This window comes from Mercenaria mercenaria, chromosome 7 (genome assembly GCF_021730395.1).
Source record: "Mercenaria mercenaria strain notata chromosome 7, MADL_Memer_1, whole genome shotgun sequence".
Lineage (NCBI taxonomy): Eukaryota > Metazoa > Mollusca > Bivalvia > Venerida > Veneridae > Mercenaria > Mercenaria mercenaria.
This window is the reverse complement of record NC_069367.1, coordinates 87,424,007-87,434,437: the sequence shown is the minus strand read 5'-3', so window position 1 is coordinate 87,434,437 and position 10,431 is coordinate 87,424,007. Positions and strand designations below refer to the sequence as shown.

General features: G+C 37.3%; 1 protein-coding gene across 1 annotated transcript in view; it reads right to left on the bottom strand.

The window, feature by feature from the left end:
* Positions 1-248: 248 nt before the first annotated feature.
* LOC123555187 (transformation/transcription domain-associated protein-like) overlaps positions 249-10,431 on the bottom strand; it is a 28,587-nt gene continuing 18,404 nt past the window's right edge. The window contains exons 3-4 of the mRNA XM_053548873.1: positions 1,610-1,712; positions 249-360 (exon numbers count right to left, since the gene is read on the bottom strand). Coding sequence (XP_053404848.1) covers positions 268-360; positions 1,610-1,712 — 196 coding nt within the window. The 3' untranslated portion in view covers positions 249-267. The remainder of the gene's footprint in view (positions 361-1,609; positions 1,713-10,431) is intronic.

Genomic DNA, 10,431 nt, shown 5'->3' with positions numbered 1-10,431 from the left:
TCAAAATTATTTCTTTCATTGGTAAAACAGTCCTTATTCGGCGATGTCAAAAAAGTTGTTTTCCATCATTACATGTAAAAATTTAGACAGCATAAGACCCAGTTTCTGTTGGTATCAGTTAGGTACCATCACACAAGACAGCAGAACAACAGTTTTCAAGTTTAAAGTTGTCAAAATGTTAAAAATATGAAACTATCTACTTTGTTACTTAAGTTAAACATACTTTACTCAAACTGTAGAATTCCTTACCTCAATTCACTGCCTGATCTAGAAGTGTCCACCCATCAGTTCCAAGTTTTGTGAACATGTTATGTAGATCAGTCTTTCAAACACTCTACGTGGAATACTGCTGTTGAAAACCTTTAACAAACAAGAAATGTAATATTAATATTACTATATACAGTAATCTAACACTGTGAAATCATTAATATCGACCAGGTACTGATTTTTGCCCGTTTGTCAGGTTTAGTGTCACACAAACAAATTTAATAGGTCATATGGCTACATTCCAGCTTTGATGGTTGAGAAAGACCCTAGATGCCCCTCTGTGCTTTATTTTATCACAAGTGTGCACCTGGGTAGTGACCTTCCGTAAGCCAGCTGGAAGGCTTCCTCACATGAATAATAGAATGCCCTAAGTGAGGCACTAACCCACATCTGTAAGTGGCAAATTATTCAAAGTCTGCGACCTTAACCACTCAACCTAGGAGGCCCCACAAATTTTTGTGGATTTGTGGCATGAAATCAGTCCAGGAAATTTAATCTCAATGAACAAGTAAGACTTCCACTCATTTTATGTCCAAAAGTTGAAATGCATTAATTCATATCAAAACAAAATAGTCATTTTGACCAAAGCAGCAAAATTTCTTATCCCCGAAATTAAATGATTTCAAAGCATAAAAATACTCAATATTCCCCATTCAACCTGGCTGAGTTTTGTTTACCTCTAAAAGCCTATTTAAACAACTGTATTTGACTCAGGACTGATTTCTTCTGAAAAACAGCAAAACAAGCCTGTATGATAGGACTGGGTCAAAGTAAAAGTCTATCAGTGCCTGTTAATCAATGGTAGGTCAATAAAAAGAGAAATAATGCCAACATAGCATGGTACAGCTCTAATCAACATTTTTGTTGCATGGTAACAACAGATGTTCAAAAAAAGGTTTGTAAAGATAATTTCTACTTTTTCCCTTAAAAGTATGACAGTTTTTAGTATATTATGGTTTTTCTAATCTGTACAAATTAGGTCATAAAACAGTCGAGTAACAAATCACAGTAAAAATTTATGTTATCTCAATTATCATTTTCAGTTCTTAATTTTTTTCTTACAGCCTGATAATAAATGTAAAATGCAGATGAATGTAAACAAACTATCTTACCTTACTAAATAATCTTTTAAATTCATTTCACTACAATCTGTTCATTCTTAGTCTAAATGAACCATCCTGTCCAAAAGTTTTACTTTTTGCCAGGCATTTCAGAAGGACATGGTATTTTAGCCAAAATCAACTGAGACCATATTATTCTGCTATTCTGCAAAGCAGCATACTTTTACAGCACGATTCAAAACCCATTATCTTATGACAAATATATAAATTATTATATTCACCTCTACAAATTTCCCTTGGATGAGTGGTTGCTGACATCTGAGACCGGCCAGGAAAGCCTGTTCTAATTTTGTTGTCAACACTGTCCCACTCAGGCCTTCATCCCTGAAAAGTATACAAATAACATTCAAATCTATGCAATCTTGAGAATGAGGTCCTTTACACATATTAAGATCAAACCAAAAACTTTATATCAAAGAATAATAAAAAGTGAACATATGTCTCCCATAATGCTCACAAAACAACCAAGATATTTTGATTAAACTATAATTAACATATTAAACTGAAATGAACATACATTACGATGCAATTCAATAATAATGTAAATATTATACTAGAAATGTGTCTGTAGGACACAGATGCCCCAACTACATAACAAATTTTTTCCTATGTCAGGGGCCATAACTCCTACAATACTGAATGAATCCAGACGCGAAACCCCAAATGCACAACTGCACATGCTGACCAACATTCCTGTAATCTTTGGTGACTCTAGGACAAATACTTTTGGAGCTACGCGCGACACAACATTAAAATGACCAATCTTTAACTAAGTCAGGGGCCATAACTCCTACAATACTGAATGAATCTGGACGCAAAACACCAGGTGCACAACTGCACATGCTGACCAACATTCCTGTAAACTTTGGTGATTCTAGGTCAAATACTTTTGGAGCTATGCGCAACACAACATTAAAATGACCAATTTTTTACTAAGTCTGGGGCCATAACTCCTACACAACTGAGTGAATCCGGACACAAAAGCCCAGGTGCACAACTACACATGCTGACCAACATTCCTGTTAAGTTTTGTGATTCTTCATCAAATACTTTTGGAGCTAGGCTTGACACAACACTAAAATGACCAATTTTTACAAAGTCAGGGGCCATAACTCCTACAAGACTGAATGAATCTGGACGCGAAACCCAAGGTGCACAACAACACATGCTGACCAACATTCCTGTAAAGTTTTGTGGCTCTACGTCAAATACTTTTGGAGCTAGGCGCGACACAACATTCTCGGACAGATGGACGGAAGGACGGACAAGGGCAAATCTATATGCCCCCCCCCCCCCCAAAAGTGGGGGCATAAAAACAGATGTGTCTGTAGGACACAGATGACCCCACTACATAACAAAGGACACAAATTTTTTCCTAGGTCAGTGGCCATAACTCCTACAATACTGAATGAATCCGGATACGAAACCCTAGGTGCACAACTGCACATGCTGGCCAACATTCCTGTAAACTTTGATGACTCTAGGTCAAATACTTTTGGAGCTACGCGCGACACAACATTAAAATGACCAACTTTTTATTAAGTCTGGGGCCATAACTCCTACACGACTGAATGAATCCGAACACAAAACTCCAGGTGCACAACTACACATGCTGACTAACATTCCTGTTAAGTTTTGTGACTCTACATCAAATACTTTTGGAGCTAGGCGCAACACAACACTACAAGAGCTGTCGGATGACAGCGCGCTCGACTATCCGAAGAATTGATTGAAGAATGGGGTCAAAATATTACCACAGATATTCAGACAAAAGAAAGAAAAAAAGATTAGACAAACAATGTTCCTTATTTGTGGATTTCGATAAGTCTTGCACTAAATGGCAATGTGTGAATAAATTTCAATGTCTAAAAAGGGCCATAATTCAGCCAAAATAGTTGTCAAAGTTATGTACTCTTGCCTACAGATTGAAATCATGATGATAAACAAGTGTTCAAAGTTTAAAAGCAATATGTCAGATAGTTTTGACAAAACATGGACTTGTATGAAAACAGAACAAATTTCCAAGTCCAAAAAGGGCCATAATTCAGCTAAAATAGATGACAGAGTTATGTACTCTTTCCTACAGATAGAGACTATTATACTGAATATGTGATGAAAGTTTCAAAGCCATATGTCAAACACTTTACACAAAATATTAACAGGTACGAAAAACTTAACCCAGATTTCTAAGTCAAAAGGGGCCATAATTCAGCCAAACTCCTTGATGGAGTTATGTACTCTTGCCTATAACTGGACATGGTGATGGTAAACAGGTGTTGAAAGTTTCAAAGCTTTATCTCAAAAGACTGTCAAAATATGAACTGGTACGAAAAACTTAACCCAGATTTCTAAGTCAAAAAGGGCCATAATTCAGCCAAAATCCTTGATGGAGTTATGTACTCTTGCCTATAACTGGACATGGTGATGGTAAACAGGTGTTGAAAGTTTCAAAGCTTTATCTCAAAAGACTTTGTCAAAATATGAACTGGTACGAAAAACTTAACCGAGATTTCTAAGTCAAAAGGGGCCATAATTCAACAAAAATCCTTGATGGAGTTATGTACTCTTGCCTATAAATGGTCATGGTGATGGTAAACAAGTGTTGAAAGTTTCAAAGCTTTATCTCAAAAGACGTTGTCAAAATGTGGACTGGTACGAAAAACTTAACCAAGGTGTGACACCGACGCCGACACCGACGCCATGGTGAGTAGGATAGCTCTACTTATTCTTTGAATAGTCGAGCTAAAAATGACCAATTTTTACAAAGTCAGGGGCCATAACTCCTACACGACTGAACGAATCTGGACGCAAAACCCCAGGTGCACAACTAAACATGCTGAACAACATTCCTGTAAAGTTTTGTGACTCTAGGTCAAATACTTTTGGAGCTAGGCGCTACACAACATTCTAGGACTGACGGACAAGGGCAAATCTATATGCTCTCCTCCACCCCCCCAAAGTGGGGGCATAAAAAGATCTGACAGCATATCTTTAGTCTTTAACAGTTAGTATAAATATATTAATTATTATGTAACTCCTTATATTACTCATGCTGACCCATCTTTAGTACAATACAAATTCAAGTCAAATCTTAAAGACAAAAGTTATGAAAGTTTATTTCTGATGTCATGTTATAAAACAAATATTGAATGGCATAACAGTCAATAGTCAAAAGTATTGCATGGATCTGAGGCAATAGTTTTGACTATTGACTGGCAAGCCATTCATAAATGCAAAATACATACAGAGATTACCAAATCATGACAAAAGTGTCTTCGTGTAATATGTACATGTACAAGACATAGTGCTCTGCACACAAACCCGTCTTAACCCTAATCATGCTGGTCACGATTTGTTCTGCCTTTGTGACCAGTGTAGATCATGATCAGCCTGTATTTCTGTGCAGTATGTTCCTTATCTCACTGTTCACTATTCAGTCAGTATCTGTTTTGGTAAGCACCCCTTATAGTGCAGCCATATGGTGACTTAAGTTCATAAAATCATATCATTTGTGGGAAAAGCATCAGACTTGGTAGAAATGTTACTGGGTATTATCTACATAAGAAAACGAAAGGAATTTGCTGTATAATCCAAGATGGCCGGCTTTAAAAATGGCCACAAATCTAAAATTTCTTCCAATAATCCGTTATCATACCAAATATTTCTAAAAACAAGAGGGCCAAGATGGCCCTAGGTCGCTCACCTAAGAAACACACCATAACAGTGTAAAACATGTTTGACCTAGTGATTTCATGGAAACAAATATTCTGACCAATTTTCATTAAGATTGGACCAAAAAATTGGTCTCTTGCGATAAAACAAGCATTTTCTTAGGTATGACCTAGTTTCTGACCCTAGATGACCCATGTTCAAACTCGACCTAGATTTTATCAAGGCAATCATTCTGACCAAAATTCATGAAGATCAATTGAAAAAAACAGCCTCTATCACATACACAAGTTTTTTCTTTGATTTGACCAAGTGATCTAGTTTTTGACCTCAGATGACCCATATTCAAATTCGACCTAGATTTCATTAAGGCAATCATCCTGACCAAATTTCATAAAAATCAACTGAAAAAAACAGTCTCTATCGCATACACAAGATTTTTCTTTAATTTGACCTAGTGACCTAGTTTTTGACCTCAGATAACCCATATTTAAACTCAACCTAGATTTCATCAAGGCAATCACTCTGACCAAATTTCATGAAGATCAATTGAAAAATACATCCTCTATTGCATACACAATATTTTTCTTCGATTTGACCTAGTGACCTAGTTTCTGATCCCAGATGACCCATTTTCCAACTCAGCCTAGATTTTATCAAGGTAATCATTCTGGCTAAATTTCATGAAGATCAGTTGAAAAATACAGCCTCTATTGCATACACAAGGTTTTTCTTTGATTTGACCTAGTGACCTAGTTTTTGACCCCAAATGACCCATTTTCAAACTTGGTCTAAATTTCATCGAGGTAATCATTCTGACCAAAATTCATGAAGATCAATTGAACAAGAGGGTCATGATGACCCTGGATCGCTCACCAGAGTAATATGTTTCAAATGTCAAACTGATGATTTTCAGAAATTTTTTGGAAAATTTTCCAATGTACAATCAAGTAACCCCTGGGGCGGGGCCAATTTTACCCCGGGGGTCATGATTTGAATAAAGCTTGTAGAAGTCGACTAGGCAATATTACACATCGAATATCTAAGATCTAGGCCTTCTGGTTTATTTTAAGCAAATTTATGAAGATTTCCCAATGTACAATAAAGTAAACCCTGGGGCTGGGTCAATTTGACCCTGGGGGGTCAAGATTTGAACAAATTTTGTAGAGGTCCACTAGGCAATGCTACATGTCGAATATCTAAGCTCTAGGCCTTCTGGTTTATTTTTAGAAAATATTGAAGATTTTGTTATGTACAATCAAGTAACCCCATGGGGCGGGGCCAATTTGACCCTGGGGGTCATGATTTGAAGAAATTTTGTAGAGGTCCACTAGGCAATGCTACATGTCAAATATCTAAGACCTAGGCCTTTTGGTTTATTTTTAGAAATTTTTTGAAGATTTTCCTATGTAAAATCAAGCGACCCCTGGGGCGGGGTCAATTTTGACCCTGGGGTCATGATTTGAATAAATGTTGTAGAGGTCCACTAGGCAATGCTACATGTGAAATATCTAAGCTCTAGGCCTTCTGGTTTATTTTAAGAAAATTTTTGAAGATTTTCATATGTAAAATCAAGCGACCCCTAGGGCGGGGTCAATTTTGCCCCCGGGGGTCATGATTTGAACAACTTTAGTAGAGGTCCACTAGGCAATGCTACATGTCAAATATCTAAGCTCTTGGGCTTCTGCTTTTTGAGAAGAAGATTTTTTAAGGTTTTCCTATGTAAAATCAAGTGACCCCTGGGGCGGGGTCAATTTTGACCCCGGGGGTCTGATCTGAACAAATTTTGTAGAGGTCCACTAGGCAATGCTACATGTGAAATATCTAAGACCTAGGCCTTCTGCTTTATTTTTAGAAATTTTTTGAAGATTTTCCTATGTAAAATCAAGTGACCCCTGGGGCGGGGTCAATTTTGACCACGGGGTCATGATTTGAACAACTTTAGTAGAGGTCCATTAGGCAATGCTACATGTCAAATATCTAAGGTCTAGGGCTTCTGGTTTTCGAGAAGAAGATTTTTTAAGATTTTTCTATGTAAAATCAAGTGACCCCTGGGGCGGGGTCAATTTTGACCCCGGGGTCATGATTTGAACAAACTTGGTAGAGGTCCACTAGGCAATGCTTCACACCAAATATCTAAGCTCTAGGGCTTCTGGTTTTTGAGAAGAAGATTTTTAAAGTTTTTCCTTTCGGTTGCCATGGCAACCAGAGTTCTGCATGGAATTCAATTCTTTGAACAATTTTTAGAGAAGACCATCCAAGGAACATCCCTGTGAAGTTTCATCAAAATTGGCCTGTTGGTTTAGGAGGAGATGTTGTTTAAAGGAAAGTGTGGACGGACGGACGGACGACGGACGGACGGACGGACGGACGGACGGACGCCGGACGGTGAGCGATCACAATAGCTCACCCTGAGCACTTTGTGCTCTGGTGAGCTAAAAATACAGCCTCTATCACATACACAAGGTTTTTCCTTGATTTGATCTAGTGACCTAGTTTTTGACCCCAGATGACCCATTTTCAAACTCGGCCTAGATTTCATCCAGGTAATCATTCTGACCAAAATTCATGAAGATCAATTGAAAAATACAGCCTCTATCGCATACACAAGGTTTTTCTTTGATTTGACCTAGTGACCTAGTTTTTGACCCGAGATGACCCATTTTCAAACTCGGCCTAGATTTCATCAAGGTTATCATTCTGACCAATATTCATGAAGAATAATAGAAAAATACAGCCTCTATTGCATACACAAGGTTTTTCTTTGATTTGACCTAGTGACCTAGTTTTTGACCCGAGATGACCCATTTTCAAACTCGGCCTAGATTTCATCAAGGCAATCATTCTGACCAATATTCATGAAGTTCAATTGAAAAATACAGCCTCTATCGCATACATAAGGTTTTTCTTTGATTTGACCTAGTGACCTAGTTTTTGACCCGAGATGACCCAATTTCCAACTCGGCCTAGATTTCATCAAAGTTATCATTCTGACCAATATTCATGAAGATTAATTGAAAAATACAGCCTCTATCGCATACACAAGGTTTTTCTTTGATTTGACCTAGTGACCTAGTTTTTGACCCGAGATGACCCATTTTCGAACTCGGCCTAGATTTCATCAAGGTTATCATTCTGACCAATATTCATGAAGATTAACTGAAAAATACAGCCTCTATCGCATACACAAGCTAAACGTTGACAGACGACAGACGCCAGACAACAGACAACGGACGCCGGACATTGAGCGATCAGAAAAACTCACCTGAGCATTGCTCAGGTGAGCTAACAAGAGGGTCATGATGATCCTGGATCGCTCAATTGAGTAATATGAGCTACATGTTTCAAATGTCAAACTGATGATAAAATATTAAGAAAGTCAGTAAGTCACATTCATGGTCAATGAAATTCAGATTTAAGATTTGTGTGCAAAACTGTGTATGTCATCAAAATTTCAAGGCTGTATCTTAAAAAACAAGAAAGTAGGTCAAGGTCACAGTCAAGTGACATCATATTACTTGGGGTCATCAGGTACAGTCGAGACTGCCTTAACGACCCCCTGAATTTAGCGACTCCCTGTCATATGCGGCCCTATTTTATGCTCCGGACGTAATTTACTATTAAAAGAGTCTGAATTAAGCAACCCCCTGCCTTATGGACAAGTGACTGTGAAATCAGGCTCCCGAATCGATATTTAGACCGTTTTCAGCAACTTTGAGATGCTCCCTCGCAAGATTTTACACGATAAGAGTTACCGTTCTTTATCTCGCGTGAAGTTGTTTGAGACGAGAACTTATTTGTTTACAAAAAATGGCTGATGAAAAACATAAAAAAGAACTGTTTTGACATTAGAAAAGCTGTTAAGGCACTTGAATTGCTCGATTAGGGAAAACCAGTGTTTAAAGTCGCTGAAGAATTCGGAGTCGGTGCATAAATTAACTTTATTCCTGGTGAAACAAAAATAAGGCGGTATTTAACAGGAAACGACGAAGTAAACACAGATTAAAGATGCAGTCAATAATCGAATAAATGTCAATGAACAATTAGTACACAAAAATAAATATCATAAACCTCAGTGTGTAAATAGTTCAAATGGAACATTTATACTTTACTGCTCCCCTTTATTTTCTTGCCAGATCATGAGCGTAAATTTGTTTTATCAACATCATACGAATGATGCAAATTATTTAAAAAATTTATTTTATCAATATGCATTTAAAGAAATAGTATTTAATCATTTTCCACTCCTACCTTAAAAGAGGCCAATATATAAGTATCCGATATTCATGTACTTTAATTGGAAAAATATATGAAACCAGCGTCATCCTGTTAAGTGAGACTGTTTTAAGAGACTCCCTGTCATATGTGACCTTTTTCGCTGCTTCTCAAAGTTGGTCTCTTAAAACAGTCTCGACTGTACTTATAATTAAACAGCCTTGGAAATAGGATCAGATGATTTTTTAAGTATTTTTTCCTATATAACTCACATAATAACTAAGTGACCCCAGGGCGGGGCCTCTTTTAACCCCAGGGGCATAATTTGAACAATTTTGGTAGAGGACTACTAGACAATTCAACATACCAAATATCAAAAGCCTAGGTCGTATGGTTTCAGACAAGAAAATTTTTAAAGCTATTTCTATATAAGTCTATATAAAACTTGGGACCCCCAGGGCAGGGCCTCTTTTCACCCCAGGGGTACAATTTGAACAATTTTTGTTGAGGACCATTAGACAATGCTACAAACCAAATATCAAAACTCTAAGTGTTGTGGTTTCAGACAAGAAGATTTTTAAACTTTTTTTCCTATATAAGTCTATGTAAAACCCCCGGGGCGGGACCATATTTGACCCTAGGGGGATAATTTGAACAATCTTGGTAGAGGACCACTAGATGATGCTACACACCAAATATCAAAGCCCTAGGCCATGTGGTTTTGTACAAGAAGATTTTCAAAGTTTTCCCTATGTAAGTCTATATAAACCATGTGACCCCCGGGGCGGGGCCATATTTGACCCTAGGGGGATAATTTGAACAATTTTGGTAGAGGATCACTAGATGATGCTACACACCAAATATCAAAGCCCTAGGCCCTGTGGTTTTGGACAAGAAGATTTTTAAAGTTTTTCCTTTCGGTTGCCATGGCAACCAGAGTTCTGCATGGAATTAAATTTTTTGAACAATTTTGAAAGGGGGCCACCCAAGAATTAGAGATAGTACCTAAGTTTTTCAAATCATAGGTATGAAGTTAAAAAGCTTTAAAATGAAGACAAATGTCCATATATTTCTCAAAAATAGATATATTGACAATATTTCAACCAGAAGCGAAGAGTTAAGAGCATTTAACATTTTCATGTAAACGAAAAATTTGTGA